Source organism: Hemitrygon akajei, chromosome 10 (assembly GCF_048418815.1).
Source record: "Hemitrygon akajei chromosome 10, sHemAka1.3, whole genome shotgun sequence".
NCBI lineage: Eukaryota > Metazoa > Chordata > Chondrichthyes > Myliobatiformes > Dasyatidae > Hemitrygon > Hemitrygon akajei.
In genome coordinates, this window is record NC_133133.1 from 29558838 (window position 1) to 29579021 (window position 20184).

General features: G+C 41.6%; 1 protein-coding gene across 2 annotated transcripts in view; it reads right to left on the bottom strand.

Moving 5' to 3' along the window:
* Positions 1-20184, bottom strand: part of LOC140734256 (short transient receptor potential channel 5-like) — a 132349-nt gene that overhangs the window by 87371 nt on the left and 24794 nt on the right. For both annotated transcript variants that reach the window (XM_073057980.1, XM_073057981.1), the window contains exon 2: positions 17813-18212. In XM_073057980.1, the coding sequence (XP_072914081.1) occupies positions 17813-18190 (378 nt within the window). In that variant the 5' untranslated portion in view covers positions 18191-18212. The remainder of the gene's footprint in view (positions 1-17812; positions 18213-20184) is intronic.

Genomic DNA, 20184 nt, shown 5'->3' on the forward strand with positions numbered 1-20184 from the left:
AGACATATGCCATCAATGGGGAAATTGATGATCATTCTGAAGAGCATGAAGGAGACACTGCAGATAAATCAACTAGAAAATTGAACTGATAACAATAACCTTCACTGTAGTAATTCAAACGATTTGCTACAATTTTCTTCTTACTGACATACAGAATTTTTACAATGGGAAGATATTCACACATATTTTCAATATTGATTTGAATGTGACTTTTTTCTAGCAGCAGGTTGCAAGGACCATATGCCATATTCCTAACTAATCCTCTTCATGGTGGAGCTAAACCACTCCTTACATATGTTCAGGGAGATGCAACCAAATCCATCTTCTCAGATAAAATTTGTTCCCCATAACAAACAAATGATTACATATGGCAAATAACACACACAAAATGCTGTTGGAACACAGCAGGCCAGGCAGCATCTATAGGGAGAAGCACTGTCGACGTTTCAGGCCGAGACCCTTCATCAGGACTAACTGAAAGGAAAGATAGTAAGAGATTTGAAAGTAGAGGGGGGAGGGGGAAATGCAAAATGATAGGAGAAGACCGGAGGGGGTGGGATGAAGCTAAGAGCTGGAAAGGTGATTGGCAAAAGTGATACAGAGCTGGAGAAGGGAAAGGATCATGGGACGGGAGGCCTCAGGAGAAAGAAAGGGGGAGGGGGGGAGCACCAGAGGGAGATGGAGAACAGGCAGAGTGATGGGCAGAGAGAGGGAAAAAACCCCACAAACAACTAAATATGTCAGGGATAGGGTAAGAAGGGGAGGAGGGGCATTAACGGAAGTTAGAGAAGTCAATGTTCATGCCATCAGGTTGGAGGCGACCCAGCCGGTATATAAGGTGTTGTTCCTCCAACCTTTGTGTGGATTCATCTTGATAGTAGAGGAGACCATGGATAGACATATCAGAATGGGAATGGGATGTGGAATTAAAATGTGTAGCCACTGGGAGATCCTGCTTTCTCTGGCGGACCAAGCATAGGTGTTCAGCGAAACGGTCTCCCAGTCTGCATCGGGTCTCACCAATATATAAAAGGCCACACTGGGAGCACCGGACACAGTATACCACACCAGCCGACTATGGCAAATTATCATTTTACCTCTGGATACTAAAAATTAACCCAGGTTTATATGATGAAAGCCTTATGTGATGTTGGCTACTCTGAATAAGCTTTAAGTCATTTGAAACCCTATTTAAGCAATTGCCATGCCAAAATTGTGACCACAATTCTCAATTAATTGATATTTTACTTCGGAGATGTTTCAAATATTTCTATTCTAGACAACCGGATTGTCCCAAGTTTAACAAGGAAACATTAGAGGCAAATTATTTCTCTCTGACAAACTGATGCACTAAATAACTCTTTCAACACCAGCTTATATTATGCACTCTGTTGAAGTCGTGAAGTTCACCAAGGCAGTTCACAGGAAAGTCATCTACAACCTTTGGTAGCTGGCTACATTTTGACTTATTAGAACACATGACCATATGCTTGATTACATAGGTAGAAATTTCGAGAAGTGTTAAGGGAGGGAGAAACAGACAAAACCTGCAGATGCTGGAAATCCAAAGCAACACACAGAATCTGCTGGGGAACTCAGCAGGCCAGGCAGCATCTATGGAAAAGAGTAAACGGTCGACGTTTTGGGCCAAGATGCTCCATCAGGACTGGAAGGGGAGGGGTGAAGTCAAATAGGAAGGTGAGGGGAGGAGAGGAGAAAAGAGGAAAGTGTACAGGTGTTGGAGGGAATTCCAAAAATTGGTAACTAACAAGGATACCCCTTTACACATTGTTGAGAGGGATGGTCTTCCTTGGGGTAGCCACAATAGTCAGGTCTCTGGCACTGTGGCTGGCTCTGAGGCTCAGACTGAGAGGACAGTCAGTCAGGGCAACTGTGATGGGAGACTCGATAGTAAGGGGCACAGACAGGACAATTTGTGGCTGCAGAAGAGACAGCAAGATGCCGTGTTACCTCTTGAGTGCCAGAGAGAAGGGTATGTCAGAGTGGCCGCAGAAAATTCTCAAGCAGAAGAGTGAACAGCCAGTGGTCACTGCACTGTTTGGAACAAATGGCACAGGTAGCACAAGAGATGAGGTCCTGCAGATTGAGTATAAGGAGTTAAGTAAGAAGCTCTGAAGCAGGATCCTGACAGTGGTAATCTCCAGATTACTCCCACTCCCACGTACTAGGGAGGTCAGAACTAGAAGGAAACACCAGATAAACTCATGGTTGAGGAGCTGATGCTGGGGGCAGGAATTCATATTCTCGGGGCACGGGCATCTCTTCTGAGGCAGATGCAACCTGTACAAAAGAGACAGGTTGCACTTGACCAAAGAAGGGCTGACATTCCTGCAAGGAAATTTGCTAATGCTACATGGGACGATTTAAACCAGATTGGCTGTGGGGTGGAACTCTTGAGTAGGAGCAAGTCATGGAGAGGTAGCCAACAAGAGCAAGTTTAGTCATCAGAAGAACCAGGGACACAACACAGGCAGGGAAAAGAATATTTAGTTAAACTGCATTTCTTTCATTGCTCATGGATTAGCAGATAAGGTAGATGAACTCAGGAACATGGATAGGTTCTTAGGACTGGGCTGTTATAGCCATAACAGAAACATGGCTAATGGAAAGGCAGGACTGGCAGGTCAATGCTTCAATATACAGTTCTTCAGGCATGACAGAGGTACATGTAATTGCAGAGGAAGTATTGCCTTTATGATTAGGAAGGATGTAACAGCAGTGCTTACAGATGGCATTCTTGGGAGATCTTCCAGGGAGGCCATATGTGTAGAACTTAAAGAAGCACTCTAGTGGGGCTGTGTAATAGATCCTTCAATAGTCAGCAGGAACTTGACTAGCAGGAATGTAAAGAAATTGCTCATAGCTGTAAGGTTTGTATTACTGAGAGATTTTAATTTCTGCAGTGTTGATTGGACTATGCAGATTATTAAGGGCCTGGACAGGGTGGAATTTGTGAAATCTGTCCAGGATAGTCAACATATAGAGCAGCCTGCTTATGAGGATTCAATACTGGATCTTCTCTTAGGAAGAGAGTCAGGAGAGTTACCTGAAGTGGCAGTCAGGAAGACCTTGGCTCTCGTGACCATAATACTATTAGTTCAAAGATGGTAATGGAAAAGGATAGGGCAGGTCCATAGGCTAGGGCTCTAAACTGGACCAGGGCTAATTTTGGGTGAATTAGACAAATTCTAGTAGAGGTTGATAGTGTGAGTCCATTTGAAAGGAAAGGAATGAATAGCAAGTTCCTTCACCCTAACAGGAGCAACATCTTCCTGTTAGAGGCTGAAGGGAAAATCTGGCAAGTTTAGGTTGATGAGAGAAATTGAGGCTTTGTACGCTCTAGTACCAATTGTTTGGTGACAATAAAGTAAAGAGAAGGAAGGAAACATACATTGTTTTTTTTTCAAGTTTGGGAACAAGTGAAATCATTATGGCTATAAAAAGTCTAAGGATATGCTTAAGAAGGAAATTAGGAGGACAAAGAGAGTGTATGAGATGGATCTGGAAGGTGAAGGAAAATACCAAGAGGTTCTATAGATATGCAGTATTAAGTCTTAAAGGGTGGCTGGGGAGAGAGTAAGGGATCAGCAGGTCATCTGTGTCTTGAGCTGCAGGAGTTGAGTAGGGTTTTTAACAAACATTACTTCTCGTTATTTAATGAGGAGAAAATCAAGTTGTTCAAGCAATAATGGAAGCAAGCAGTTGTGCTTTGAAGGAGATTCATATTACCAGAGAAGAAGCATTTGTAGCCTTACAGATATATTCTCAGAGCCTGACCAAGTGTATCCTTGGACTTTGTGGGAGGCTAGAGAAGAAATTGCAGTGGCCCTGGGGAGATATCTGCTTCATCGTTAGTCACCTTCTAACTGGTGTTCCTTCTTCTCCCCCCATCTTCATACTCTAGCTTCTTCCCCTTTCCTTCCTGCTATCTGACCTGCTGAGTTCTTCCAGTATCTTGTGTGCATGTTACTTTGGATTTCCAGTATCTGCAGAATCTCTTACGTTTATGATCGCTAACAACTCTTACCTTGGTAAGGCAAACGTTCAATAGAACTTAACTAAAATTGCTATATAAGTTAATTAATAGCAAATTAATAAGATTATAACATCTACAGGAAGGCAGGTTATTTCATTGACATTTCTCCTCTGTGTGTGAATTGTGAAAACGCACTACACTCATTCTGTAAAACCGAGTGCAGTTAGCACCAGCAAAACTTTACTTCCCTTGTATATATAATATTATTGCTCATTAGTGATGCATCATTTTTTGCCACTCATATAGAATTGTCGTAATCAGTGCATTGCATACATACAGTAATGAAGATGATTTGTTTGAATAATGAACAATAAGTTTTGGAAATCTGGGAAAAAATAGTCAATAAATGGATCCCTTGTGAAGTCTAAGTTGTTTACTCACCATTCACTGGGATCAATATTTTTCCTTAAATAATTGAGAATTTAGTAATTTATTGTAGACTTGGAATTTCCTAACTTTAAGAGGTTGTGAATTATAGAGACACAATGAATGGTTTATGCTAATGCTTTAGCATAATAGAAAGTCTAGATGATATTAAATCAGACACAATAGGACAACAGCCTTGAAATGGCTTCCGTGTGCTGATTTTTGTTTTGCATAATACTATTTCACTGATAGTTTAAGCATAAAGAGGGCTCACAAAAGGTTTAAATCAAGAATTTTAATGTATGGTAAAATTTTATACTGTGAAATAACTGCCACACAGAAAATAAACCAACTATATACCAGAAATACTTTGAATGCTACCAGAGGATGTACATTTAAATTGCTTGTACTAAATTAAAGAGGTAGGAGTTCTACTAGTTGTTGCATCCAAATATATGTTGCCAAAGAGTTCCTCCCTTTTCCAACAAAATTATAAACACACTCTGACAGCTTTCACTATGAGTAACAAAAGAAGTCTTCACAAACGCATTTATAATGTTGCTCCACAAAAGGAGGATTTGTAATCATTATTCCTCCGTAATATGAAAATAATACAATAGCGAAGATTATAATGAATAATGTAAGTAATATGGGACTCTAACTGGTAATTTTATAATGAAGCAATTTTTTCCCTTTCCATCCATTTGACTTCTTTTAAATTTTAATTCCTGGAGTTGAGTTCCAGAGAGCTATCGCATCCCCTGCAAAATCTGAACTCAATTTTTAAAAAATGGAAAGATTAGCTGTTATAAAAAAGTTATTATAGAAAACTAATCTCAAAATTCAATTGTTCTGTCAATATTTTTGAAATAAGGTAACTTATCATCTTAATACATGCATATAATTTCAGCATAGTTGAATATTAACCATCTTTGAATGTGGCCTTAAAAAGACCTTCCATTTGCAACAAGCCAGTGCACAGAATTGCAGTGGTTCAAGAAGACAGCTCACCAACACCTCCTCATGGCAATCACGGATAAAAAAATAAATTTGGATCTTGTTCAATGACACTAATGATCTCTGAATAAATTTTAACTATTATTTGAGCAAGTAAATTTCTCTGAAAACTTCCTTTTCTAGAATATGTGCAGCAAATCTAACATAATGTTTAAAAATTATGATTTCATTGCAACTGGCAAGCTAAAAGATGTTGTATTTTGTTTCAACTTGGGTGCCAATGCATGTCATTTATGACCTACATGGTTTTGATTCACAGTGAAGGAAAATACCCACATTTTGGACATGATATTGAGATAAAAAGGATTATTTCCCACAGTTCTGTCCTTAACTTCAAGGGTTTAATGTAATTTTATCTCAGGTGCTGTTCACAATGGTCTCGGGCAGTTCCAAACCGGCCATTAGAATAATTTATATATGTTACAAATGATGTAACATAGCTTTATAACCTCTTGAAATCCAGTTATGCATTTGTTGCCGCAGTCCCCAACTAAGAGCTTTATTCAGTTGTTTGCCTAGATAAAAACCAACTGTAATATTATCTGGGATAGACAGGTTGTTGGTTCAGTTCAGAACAGGTCAGACTAAAATTTTGAATAAGCCTCAAGCCTCTGAATTTTGCTACAAAATGGCACTATACAGGAATTTTGCACATCTATTTAGAAATTTGAGCATTTAAAATGCAAATTATGTTTGGTTCCTTGAATGGGGGGTGGACATAATCAAAAAGAAAATCAACAGAAAGAATATCAACAAATTAAGAATTTACTGCAAATAGCAAGCTGGGAAATGTTTACTGAAAGAATTTTGTTTTGATGTTTGGAATGACTACTGTTTGGCCTCCTACAAGACAAATTCAGTTCCAAAATATGAGACCTGGGACTCAAAACCTCCCTTTGTAACTGGATTTTTGACTTCCTGACCACCAGACCACGATCAATAAGGGTAATCAGTAACACCTTCGCCAGGATTATCTTCAGCACTGGTGTCCCACAAGGCTGCACCCTCATCCTCCTGCTCTACTCCCTCTACTCTCACAACTGTGTGGCCGCACTCTGCATAGTGGGCAGTATCTCAAATAATGAGTCCAATTACAGGAAGGAGATAGAGAGCTTAGTAACATGTTTCATGACAACAATCTTTCCCTCAGCGTAAGCAAAACAAAAGAGCTGGTCATTTACTTCAGGAATGGGAAGCAAGTTCTGTTTTTGTCAACGGTGCTGAAGTTGAGGCAGTTGACAACTTCAAGAGAACATCAGCAATAGCCCGTTGTGGTGTGGTCCTACCATGTTTAACACTATGGCCAAGAGAGCTCACCAACACCTGTACTTCCCCAGGAGGCTAAAGAAATTTGACATATCGCCTTTGACCCTCACCAATTTTTATTGTTGCACCTTAGTTTATTGTTGCATCCTATCGAGACGCATCATTAGCTTGGTATGGCAACTGCTCTGCCCCGGAACTGGACAAAGCTGGACAACTATAGACACAGCTCAGCACGTCAAGGATACCAGCCAACCCCGTATGTCTGCACTTCTTGCTGCTTTAATAAAGCAGCCAACCTAATCAAAGACACCCACCCACCCCCAACATTCTCTCCTCAAGATAATGACAGTCATCAATCGTGTGGATAGTCAGAGGCTTTTTCCCAGAGCTGAAATGGCTAGCACAAGAGGGCATAGTTTTAAAGTGCTTGGAAGTAGCCACAGAGAAGATGTCAGGGGTGAGTTTTTTTACGCAGAGAGTGGTGAGTGCGTGGAATGGGCTGCCGGCGACGGTGGTGGAGGCAGAAACTATAGGGTCTTTTAAGAGGCTCCTGGATGGCTACATGAAGCTTAGAAAAATAGAGAGCCATGGGTAAGCCTAGGTAGTTCTAAGGTCTGGACATGTTGGGGCCGAAGGGCGTGTATTATGCTGTAGGTTTTCTATGTTTTCTATGTACCAAGGTATAGTGAAAACATTGCCTTGCATACCCTCCATACAGATCAATTCACCTCAATGCACTGTTGTAAGGAACTAATGTATATGAACAATATGCAAAATCCTCGAGGAACTCAGAAGGCCAGTCGGCAGGGTCTCGGGTTAAAATGCCGACAGTTTACTTTTTTCCACAGATGCTGCCTGGCCTGCTGAGTTCCTCCAGAATCTTGTGTGTGTTGCTCTGGATTTCCAGCATTTGCAGTCTCTCTTGTTTGTGAACAATATGCAAGACAAGTATTTCACTGTACCTCAGTGACAATAGACCAGTTTGCCAATTTCAGTGTAATAATGCCAGAGTGAGATTCATTGCAAATACTCTTCATTGCACCTTACTTATGAGATTTGAACCTTCAAATATAGGTTTTTGTGCAAGTTTGCGGCCTCATTGGATCATCTCAATTATCATCCACGACCTGTGTTAAGTTGAAATAGTACAATATTATCATGCAGAAACTTATAAAATTATGAAAGGGGAAAGGGATAGATAAGATAGCGGCAAGAAAGTCATTTCCACTGGTAGATGAGACTAGAACTAGGGGATATGTCTTCGAGATTCAGGGAGTGGAGTTAGGACAGAGATGAGGAGGAACTTCAATCTACATATAGATTGGGTGAACCAAATTGGTAAGGGTGCTGAGGAAGAGGATTTGTTGGAACGTATGCAGGATGGTTTTCTGAACCAACATGTTGAGGAACCAACTAGAGAGCAGGCCATTCTAGATTGGGTATTGAGCAATGAGGAAGGGTTAGTTAGCAATCTTGTCGTGCGAGGCCCCTTGGGTAAGAGTGACCATAATATGGTGGAATTCTTCATTAAGATGGAGAATGACATAGTTAATTCAGAAACAAAGGTTCTGAACTTAAAGAAGGGTAACTTTGAAAGGTATGAGACGTGAATTAGCTAAGATAGACTGGCAAATGATACTTAAAGGGTTGACAGTGGATATGCAATGGCAAGCATTTAAAGATCGCATGGATGAACTACAACAATTGTTCATCCCAGTTTGGCAAAAGAATAAACCAGGGAGGGCAGTGCACCCGTGGCTGACAAGGGAAATTAGGGATAGTATCACGTCCAAAGAAGAAACATATAAATTAGCAAAAAAAAGTGGCACACCTGAGGACTGGGAGAAATTCAGAGACCAGCAGAGGAGGACAAAGGGCTTAATTAGAAAAGGGCAAAAAGATTATGAGAGAAAGCTGGCAGGGAACATAAAAACTGACTGTAAAAGCTTTTATAGATACGTGAAAAGAAAAAGATTGGTCAAGACAAATGTAGGTCCTTTACAGTCAGAAACAGGTGAATTGATCATAGGGGACAAAGACATGGCAGACCAATTGAATAACTACTTTGGTTCTGTCTTCACTAAGGAGGACATAAATAATCTTCCGGAAATAGTAAGGGACCGAGGGTCTAGTGAGATGGAGGAACTGAGGGAAATACATGTTAGTAGGGAAGTGGTGTTAGGTAAATTGAAGGGATTAAAGGCAGATAAATCCCCAGGGCCAGATGGTCTGCATCCCAGAGTGCTTAAGGAAGTAGCCCAAGAAATACTGGATGCAGTAGTGATAATTTTTCAAAACTCCTTAGATTTTGGATTAGTTCCTGAGGATTGGAGGGTGGCTAATGTAACCCCACTTTTTAAAAAAGGAGGGAGAGAAAAACTGGGGAATTATAGACCGGTTAGTCTGACATCGGTGGTGGGGAAAATGCTAGAGTCGGTTATCAAAGATGTGATAACAGCACATTTGGAAAGAGGTGAAATCATCGGACAAAGTCAGCATGGATTTGTGAAAGGAAAATCATGTCTGACGAATCTTATAGAATTTTTTGAAGATGTAACTAGCAGAGTGGATAGGGGAGAGCCAGTGGATGTGGTATATTTAGATTTTCAAAAGGCTTTTGACAAGGTCCCACACGGGAGATTAGTGTGCAAACTTAAAGCACACGGTATTGGGGGTATGATATTGATGTGGATAGAGAATTGGTTGGCCGACAGGAAGCAAAGAGTGGGAGTAAACAGGACCTTTTCAGAATGGCAGGCAGTGACTAGTGGGGTACCGCAAGGCTCAGTGCTGGGACCCCAGTTGTTTACAATATATATTAATGATTTAGACGAGGGAATTAAATGCAGCATCTCCAAGTTTGCAGATGACACGAAGCTGGGCGGCGGTGTTAGCTGTGAGGAGGATGCTAAGAGGATGCAGGGTGACTTGGATAGGTTAGGTGAGTGGGCAAATTCATGGCAGATGCAATTTAATGTGGATAAATGTGAGGTTATCCACTTTGGTTGCATGAACATGAAAACAGATTATTATCTGAATGGTGGCCGATTAGGAAAAGGGGAGATGCAACGAGACCTGGGTGTCGTTGTACACCAGTCATTGAAGGTGGGCATGCAGTTACAGCAGGCGGTGAAAAAGGCAAATGGTATGTTAGCATTCATAGCAAAAGGGTTTGAGTACAGGAGCAGGGAGGTTCTACTGCAGTTGTAAAAGGCCTTGGTGAGACCGCACCTAGAATATTGTGTGCAGTTTTGGTCCCCTAATCTGAGGAAAGACATTCTTGCCATTGAGCGAGTACAGAGAAGGTTCACCAGATTGATTCCTGGGATGGCAGGACTTTCATATGAAGAAAGACTGGATTGACTAGGCTTATACTCACTGGAATTTATAAGATTGAGGGGGGATCTTATTGAAACGTATAAAATTCTAAAGGGATTGGACAGGCTAGATGCAGGAAGATTGTTTCTGATGTTGGGGAAGTCCAGAATGAGCGGTCACAGTTTAAGGATAAAGGGGAAGCCTTTTAGGACCAAGATGAGGAAAAACTTCTTCACACAGAGAGTGGTGAATCTGTGGAATTCTCTGTCACAGGAAACAGTTGAGGCCGGTTCATTGGCTATATTTAAGAAGAAGTTAGATATGGCCCTTGTGGCTAAAGAGATCGGGGGTACGGAGAGAAAGCAGGTACAGGGTTCTGAGTTGGATGATCAGCCATGATCATACTGAATGGCGATGCAGGCTCGAAGGGCCAAATGGCCTACTCCTGCACCTATTTTCTATGTTTCTATGTTTCTATGAACTGCTTTTGGAGCAGGCTCGACGGGCCAGATGGCCTACTCCTGCTCCTATTACTTACATTCTTATGTTCTTATTATTGTAAAGATATTGTGAATATTATTGTAAAGATGAACAGCTTGTGTGCATAAGCTCAAGTAAAACTGATCTTACTAACAATGGCCCTAAAGACTTTATGTTGACAGCATTACTTATACCTGCTTATGGTATCCTGTCAAACCTATTAAGTCAACTAACATCCTATGGTTGTTCTTACCAGATTTTTTGAAAGGTAGGGTGGAGGGGGTGTTCAATCCACTACTAACTGAATGCTTCAGTAAAATAAAAAAATGTTTTCACTAAATATCATATTGACATTTTAGAAGAGCAAACCTCAAGAAAAATCTCAAATGTAGTCTTTGGCTTACTTATTTGCTCAAAATTCTACTTCTCGTTCAATAGCATGTCTTGTTTAATGTGAACGTGTCACTCCACTTCTTTTTGTATGAGAGATGAGAATGGATATTTGGTTACATTAAAGCCCTCTCTTTTGTTGCAAACTTTGCAGTCTGAACGTACGTCATCCTGTTCACATCTGCCCTGGCACTCAACTCCCATTACCGTCATTACAAGGAAGTATTCGTTTCCTTTAAAATTCCTTTAGTGCAGCTACCTTTTTAAAATTTCAAGTCTATTTTTATTACTCCATTTTTTTGTCTCTACTCTGTCAGTCCTTAAACTAGTGCAATATCAAAGGATTATTTTTGGCCTCGGCAATGTTTTTTTTCAAGTGCTCTCCAGGTTCTTCTGATCAATCGTTTGATGTGTTCTTTTTATTTGTTTGCAGCACTAAAAGGATTCAATGCCATTTTGCTAGTTGTGATACTTAGCTACCTCTGATAGCTGCCATTAGACTAACTTGCAATTGTTGATGAGGGACATAATGTCTTTTTAAAAACCCTCTTGGAATCTGGCTATGCTTCTGTTGCTACAACTGTTCTCCACCCCCTATGCCTGGGATCTACCAGAAAGCCATTGCCAGCTGCCCTGGAAGGTACAAACCCCATTGCAACTTACCTTTGGATGTTTAACTGGGATTGACATTTTGCAGGTATTATGTACTTGAAGACAAAAGCTCAATTTTGAATAATCACCGCAATTTCAAGCTGATTGGACTCTAAACAATCTTATGCCGCAACAATATTTGGTTAGGAAATTGAAAGGGGATCTATTTTCTGTCAGTGAGATTCCTTCCTTCAAGACCAGAAATCCTTGATTGGAAATCTACTGGAAATATCAGTGCTGATCCATGTGCCCAGTGGCCTAGCCTTTCCAGCTTTTATAAGGGAAGTAAGCAGCTGATGATTTCTCAGTCACTTTTTTCACAAGTGCTTTCTATCACCAGGAATGACCAACTGTAGAATCATCATTTCTTCCCAAAACTTGTCAATTAATACTACCTTTTCTAAACTGGAAATAATTTGTCTGCTGTTACCATTGGAGGCCCTCCATTGGTCAAGGTTGACCATGGGTGTTACATCCTAGTTGTCTAGGTGATACGCAAGTCAGACCCAGAGCAGTACATATGGAGACCAAGCTGTTGCCTGTGCAGCAGGTTCTCCCTCTTTATGATGGACCCAAAGGAATGGAAGAGACCAATACAGTCAGGCACCAGTGGCATCGCAGCAGTTGCCAGTCAGTGTTGAACTCAATCTAGGACTGACTTAGGGACACGAGCTCTGGATTTTTCCTGGGGTTTACTACCAAAGCGTTTGCCATAAGGGGGTATAGCTGCAAGGCAGCAGACATTTGATTGCAGAGTTTTCCATCTCCTAGGCGAGCTGCCGGCCACAGCTGACAAGCCCCATCTGCCCTAAGTGACTGGTTTTCAGGCACCAGTAACATGCTTTTGCCCCCTCTCCTGTCAGTAGAAAATGTTCCACTGGGCTTAATAACTAAGCCACACGTGAAGGCCAGGAGCTGGACTTGGTTGTTAGAGGCTATTTGAGGTGCACACCATTGAGAGCATTTAATAGGTAGTGAGAGGTTATCCTACAAGACCATAAGACATAGGAGCAGAATTAGGCTACGGCCCATTGAGTCTGCTTCGCCATTTCATCTTGGCTGACCCATTTCCCTCTCAGCCCCATCCTCCTGCCTTCTCCACATAACCTTTCAGGCTCTGACTAATCAAGAACCTATCAGCCTCCACCTTAAATGCATCCAATGTCCTGGATTCCACAGCCGTCTGTGGCAACGAATTTCACAGATCCACCACTCTCTGGCTAAAGTGATTCCTCCTCATCTCTGTTCTAAATGTTCCTCTATTTTGAGGCTGTGTCCTCTAGCCCTAGACTCCCCCACCAAGGGACAACATCCACTCCACATCCTTTCGATGCCTTTTAACATTTGGTAGGTTTCAATGAGATCCCCTCCTCATTCTTCTAAATTCTGATTCTGATTCTGATTCTGTAAATTCCAGTGAGTGCAGGCCTAGAGTGATCAGCCGCTGTTCATATGACAACCCTTTCAATCCCAGAATCACTCTTGTGACTCTCCTCTGAATCCACTCCAACGTTAGCACATCCTTTCTTAAATAATTTCCCCAATACCCCACATGAGGCTTCACCAGTGCTGTATACAGCCTCAGCATTACATCCTTGCTTTTATATTCTAGTCTTGAAATGAATGCTGACATCGCATTCGCCTTCCTCACCTCTGATTCAACCTTCAGATTAACCTTTAGGGAATCCTGCATGAGGACTCCCAAGTCTCTTTGCACCTCAGATTTTTTAAAAGGTATAGTGAAAATTTTCTCCCCATTTTTAAAATAGTCTATGCTTTTTTTTCCTTCTGCCAAAGTGCAAGGCCATATACTTCTTGACACTGTATTCGATCTGCCACCTCTTTATCCACTCTCTTACCCTCTCTGCTACCCTCTACCCACCTCCCGGCTGGTGGTTGTCCGTTATGTTCATCGATGACAGGAGACCTGTGCAGAAGAGTTTTTAAAGTGGAAAAGCCATTGCACTGGGGCAGTTCCACTCCCGGACTCAGAAGTCCAGGTCCAGTACGAACAAGCATCACAAACTGGGTCTTCCTTGGTTGCAGTGGATAACTACCACGTCTTCTGTGCCTCATCAAAAGCAGAATCACCTTCCTGGCCATTGGATCTCACTATAGATCTCAGCTGACCAGACCATCAGAGCTGACTTTGCATGTTAGGACAGGCATGTCTCTGTCTCACCAGTGTATGAGGTCCGCTGGCTACCCTCATCTGGTCTAGCCTGCCTGTCGAAGCGGTGTACCAGGGTGTGGCCACCGTCGCATGCAAACAGCTACTTGGAGTCACAAGTGAGAGCTGAGCATCCGGTGGGGACCAAAGGTGAGCGAGATGCCCCAGAATAGACATGACAAGCCGCTTTACAAGAGGAGCTACCCCTCCCTGGACACTCCACACACCCGCCGAGCTGTAACAACTTTAAGGAGCCTGTTATTCTTTTACCCAGACAACTCTTTTCCAGCCAACCACATTTCCTAAAGTGAAGTCAATTCTATTTGCCTAGAAGAGGGCAACGTGCAGGAAATTTAAATTTTCTCTGCAAAACTGAGCATTTAAAATGCAAATTCAGTTGGTTCCCTAAATTGGTGCCCTACATATTGCCAATCGAATGAATAATATTTGACTTCTGTGTACTAGTACTAGGCTTGGGATCTTTGACAACTGCTTTCCCCTTAGCTTTAATGCGTCTTGTTGGTGCCATTAGAATGCTTAAGGACAAATTTCTCTCCAAAAATAACATCCTCATGGAATCATCTCATTTGTGGTTGAGTTAAAGTAGTGCAGAAATAATCCTGGTAATTTATATGTAAGCTCAGGATTTGTATGTAAGCTAACATTATTAATCATAAAAAGTTCCCTTTAACCTAAGGATTTTGTGTTAATAAAATTTATACATATTGTGTTAACTGGGAATCCTGTGGTCTATAACAGCCATCCAGTAAGTTAATATCCTATAACTAAATCTGCTAGGCCCATTGAATGAAGAAGCAATTTTGCACCAATTACACACTCCAAAAAGCAGAATCTCATCAGCTTCTCTCCTCTGATGCATTTTAGAGATAAGACCAGAGTCTGTGTGTGTGTGAGTGGATGAGTGGGTGAGGAAAGGGGCTTGTTTTGCTAATGTTGCTGCTGCGGCTGGTGTTGCTGTGCTGAACACTGCAGGCACCGCGGCAATGTACAGTGACGCTTGCAGGCTGCCTCCAGCGCTTCCTTGGGTTGTGTAGGTCGTTAACGCAAACGACACACTCCACTGTCATTTCGATGTATGTGTGATAAGTAACTGAATCTGAAACGATCAAATACGTGTATCGCTTTCCTCAAAATTCCACATTCCTGGTTCACACGCCTGCCAATTCCTGGTGAATGTTACCCTCATCATCCATGAGTGTTTCAATCCTACAGGTTTTTTCTTGAAGAGGAGAATGCAGAATTAGAAACATAGAAAACATAGAAACATAGAAAACCTGCAACACAATACAGGCCCTTCAGCCCACAAATCTGTGCCGAACATGTCCCTACCTTAGAAATTACCTAGGGTTACCCATAGTCCTCTACTTTTCTAAGCTCCATGTACCTGTCCAGGAGTCTCTTAAAAGACCCTATCATATCCGCCTCCAACACTGTCGCCGGCAGCCCATTCCATGCACTCACCACTCTCTGCATAAAAAACTTACCCCTGATATCTCCTCTGTATCTACTTCCAAGCACCTTAAAACTGTGCCCTCTCATGTTAGCCATTTCAGCCCTGGGAAAAAGCCTCTGACTATCCACCGGGTCAATGTCTCTTATCATCTTATACACCTCTATCAGGTCACCTCTCATCCTCCATCGCTCCAAAGAGAAAAGGCCGAGTTCACTTAACCTATTTTCATAAGGCATGCTCCCCAATCCAGGCAATGTCCTTGTAAATCTCCTCTGCACCCCTTCTATGCTTTCCACATCCTTCCTGTAGTGAGGCGACCAGAACTGAGCACAGTACTCCAATTGGGGTCTGACTAGGGTCCTATATAGCTGCAACATTACCTTTAGGCTTCTAAACTCAATCCCCTGATTGATGAAGTCCAATGCATCAATGCATCAATTAACACAAATAATTGTTTAAGTTGATCATGACTCAACAATAAAGCTTTTTTCTTATGGGTGCAAACTTTAGCAGCTTGACTGTAAATCAACCTGTTGACAATGATGTATATCTACCCTGACATGTTTAGCTATTCAGGGTGTAAAAAAATTCACGTTCCTATACTAGACGCCACTCTGCACCCATCTCACTATGGTCCTTGCCAAGAAGCATTCTCTTGCATTAAGCTCTCTCACTATAACTACAACTTCTAACTCATTTTATTTTGAATCTATTTTTATCTTTCTATGTTCTTGTCCCTACTCCGTTTAGCTTCATGCTACTTCAGATTCAATAGACTATTTCTGGCTCCGATATATTTTTCTGGTGCTCTTCAGGTCTTTTTGCTCACTGGCTGTCCCCTGTTACCACTAAAATGAGAAGGAAAAGTATTTAGTAGCTAACCATAACTTTGCTGAATGCTCTTGTGTTTGCTTTTCCCAGCAATTGATTAGAGAGATTTTATCTCTATATTACAAATTTAGCTTATATTTTAATCAATTAAGATCACAATTATTAATCAGAATACAATGTTTACTTACACAAGAAATTCTGCAGATGCTGGAAATCCAGGGTAACACACCCAAAATGCGGGAGGCACTCAGAAGGTCAGGCAGCACCTACAGAGAAGAATAAACAGTCGATGTTTTGGGCTGAGTCCTGATGAGGGTTCTCAGCCTGGAACATCGACTGTTTATTCCTCTGTGTAGATTCTGCCTGACCTATTGTTTACTACCAATGTAGTAATGTTTACTACCTTGCTGAGAATGTCAAGATTAATTAGCAATGAAGTTGGAAGCCACCACTCAATATTTCCATAAGTCAAAGCAAAATCACCAATCTTGGGATGACTTTGGGGGCATTTTTGCTGGTCAGTTAAAAACAGACAAGGGCTTTAACACTGAGGTTTGATTTCATCGACTATGGATGGATTAGGCTCATCCTCTTAGGAATATTGTGTGCTCTGGTTAGGAAAGAGCTGCCCATGAGGAAGTATGGGATCTTGTTTTTCAGATGTGCCTTGGCTCCTTAGCCTCTTCTCGTCTCAGAACCATTCTGAAGCACTCAGTCTGTGCAAGGACTCATCACCGATTCCCCTATTCCTCATTCATACCCCTGAACCCCAGGACTATTCTAAACAGTCCAAAAGTAGTCCTTTTGGAATGGACATGAGATACGTCAGGCTCTGGCCGTTGAACTATGCTATTGAGGTCCAATGTATGGTTAATCTTGGGCTTCCAGCTACAAGCACATGTTGTCTATTCGTAATGTACCAAAAGAACAGGCCATTTCCAATTATTCTCCCATGGAACTTTTTATAGTTTATAAAGTTGGTACAGTATTTAGAGTAGAATCCCCTTCCACTTCCCCACACAAATGGCCTCTATTCATCCACCGCATTCGGAGGTTATGTAGTCAAGGCAACTTCTCATTCTTCATTAATTGTGACTTCTCTTCCACCCAGAGTGGACAGAGCCCTTTACTGCACCAAATCTATTTCTTGCACTGCTGCTCTCACCCCTTCTCCTGGACGGAACAAGAACAAGCATTCCCCTGGTCTTTTCTGTCCATCCTAGCAGCCTCAGATTATGCATTGCAATTTCCACCATTTCAGTACTTCCCTTCTTTCTGTAATTATATCATGTGGGCTCAGTTTTCCTTATCCTACTCGTGTACTATAAGTCTAGCCCACCAGGGACTACTAAACGACACATTACACAAACCAAGAATCTTAATGTGGGCTGCTAAAGCCCTTGGGACTCATCCTATCACAGACATTCTCTGTTTTACTGATCCTTTCCTCTGCTTTCTCTCCTTTTGGAATTTAATGCGCCTTTCTCTTTATGAGTTCTGACTAAAGATCGAAGATGTGAAATGTTGACTGTTCCCCGTTTCACAGATGCTGCATTTTCTGTTTTTGTTTGTTCAAGGAATCTGCTCCCCAGATGCCCAGATGGACAACCTATGTTGGAAAGTGGCTGGCATGGGACATGATGGAAAATCCCACCCTGAGGGAGAGACACAGCATGGACACAAGTCCCATCATCAAGTATAGATCCTGATGTCCAAACTGTAACCTCACAGCACCCTTTGGTAAAACCAAGCATTCAAACGTACTGACACAAAAATGAAGAGAATTAATTACCTGCTTTTCTCCACTTGGCTTTCTATAATGCAGCAGAAGCTCGACAGCTCCAACAACTTCCTTCCGTATTGCATAAAGCAAGGCATCCCCAACATAGACGCTGAAACTCAGGAGCAGCTCCATAATCTCTAGGTTTTCATTCTCAATGGCAATGAGGAGTGCACTGCGCCCCAGAGGATCTGTACAATTGATGTTGATATTAAAGTAGATCTCAGCCTCTTCTAGAGCCTGTTTCACACTGGCATAATCACCCTTTTCCACCGCATTCAGGTAAGCCTTTTCCTCCAACGACAGCTCACTTTCTGCGCGCACGATCTGCAACGGGATCCGGTCTATGTACGGAGAATAGTTGGCTTTTTTGTAGTACAGCTGGGCCATTGTTCATTGCGCCACATGGATCCTGTTTTAAAAATGAAAGAGAGAAAAGTCCGGAAGCTTAGCTTTGCTTTGCTTTTAGGTTAGTGCTGATTCAAAATGAACTCTTTGCACTCTGTAAAACATGTTTTATTGAAAAGTCTGAATTTTCCCATTTGCTTTGGAGAAGTGTTTGTTCTGATGGATTAGGATGGGGCTGGGAGTGAATGAGTTACAATTATGTCAGTGTCATGACCAGGACATCACGAAGGGAAAACAGGAAATAAGCAGAAAACTGGGGAGAAACACTTGACCAGTTAAGAACACTCCCAACATTTGGTTGACTTTTTTTGATGAGAAATTTATTGAGTTGCCATCTTTTCAAATGTCTCATCTAATTTTTTATTATTATTTAGAGACACAGCAAGAAAAAGGCCCCTCCAGTTCTTCAAGCCATGCCGCCAAGCAATCCCCAGTTTAACCCCTGCCTACTCATGGGTCAGTTTACCATGACCAGTTAACCTCCTAACTAGTTTGTCTTTGGTCTGTGGGAAGAAGCCAGATCACCTGGAGAAAACCCATGCATTCCACAGTGAGGACATACAGACTCCTTACAGGGGACATCACAATTTACCTCTGAGCTCCGACGCCCTAAGCTTTAATAGTGTTGCAGTAACCACTACACTCCCATGGTACCCATGAAATCCTTCCATTGTAGTACTTTCCCTACTAGAAAATGATCAGAAATACTTTCCACCAGCTTCAGATAAACACATAAAATTATGGAGGAACTCAGCAGGTCAGATAGCATCTATGGAAATGAATAAACAGATGCTGTTTCAGGCCAAGACCCTTCTTCAGGACTGGAAAGGAGCCATATTTAATTTCAGTAATCAAATTTCTATTCTCCTCTCTTACAGTGCCCACCACAAAATGTTCCTTTTTCTCCCTTGCTTATGTTCCATTTGCCATTTTAAACTCTGCTCTGTAAATTCAATTGTTTTCTACCAAAAGAGCTTAATAGAAACAATAGCAGTTGTCAGGAAAAGAAGCGGTACACACTTTGCCACTAAAACCAATTCATTTGACATATAGTTTATCTTCATACAACCTTCCATTGTTAAAGTTGGCCAATGGTTTTTCCCTTCACTACATTTCAGAAGGAGGTCCTAACTTAAAGACTGGAGTTACAATGAAAGGAGTTACAGCTCATACTTCTTTGAGACATATTAGCTCAGTCAATAATTTTCTTTGCACTGTTTAAGAAGATAATGAAGAAGGTTCTTATGCTTTTCTTATACATGATTTCTCAAAGGATGGGAAGGATGGAAGAATATTCATGACAGTTACAAAAATGTTTGAAAGTAAATGAAGTGATTTCACCCATTTGTGGACATTAAGTTAAAGCTTTTTTTTCTGCTCTTGCGATGTTGCAAAGTCTCTGAAGGATCCCATCCTCGTTCCTCCTATACAGGGCATATCCAGTTTATGAATACCTGATTTTTTGACCTTACTACATGCAAAAGTGCACCGCTTCCTCACCATCCCCCACCACCCAGCCCCGATAATACATAATTCAATTCAGAAGTTCAGCATTTGTTCATACGTTTGTTCCTACAAACACCTGAACTAGAATCACATCAGCATCACGTGCTTTTGATGCCATTCATTACAATTCTACAGACATATGGTTACCTTCTCAAGTGATTTTTGTATGTTTTCTGCCTTACAGATAAAATCGAAAGGCAGAGCTCATTTGTTAGCCAGGGACAGCCTGCATGCAACCTCTTAGTGAGGGCCTCCCCTGTCTTTAGGTCAGTTTCTACAAGCACAGTTTTACCCAACTAGGATTCTCCACTGTTTCTGTTTCTGACCTTTGATGTGCTACTACGGCTGGTAGTAAAATTACTAACTGGGTGCTTTCCTTATTAGCCAAGGCATAAAATACAAGCGCAGGAAGTAATGCTGAAATTGAACAAAATGCTTGTTAGGACGGTAAATGGTGAGTTCCCTGTCTT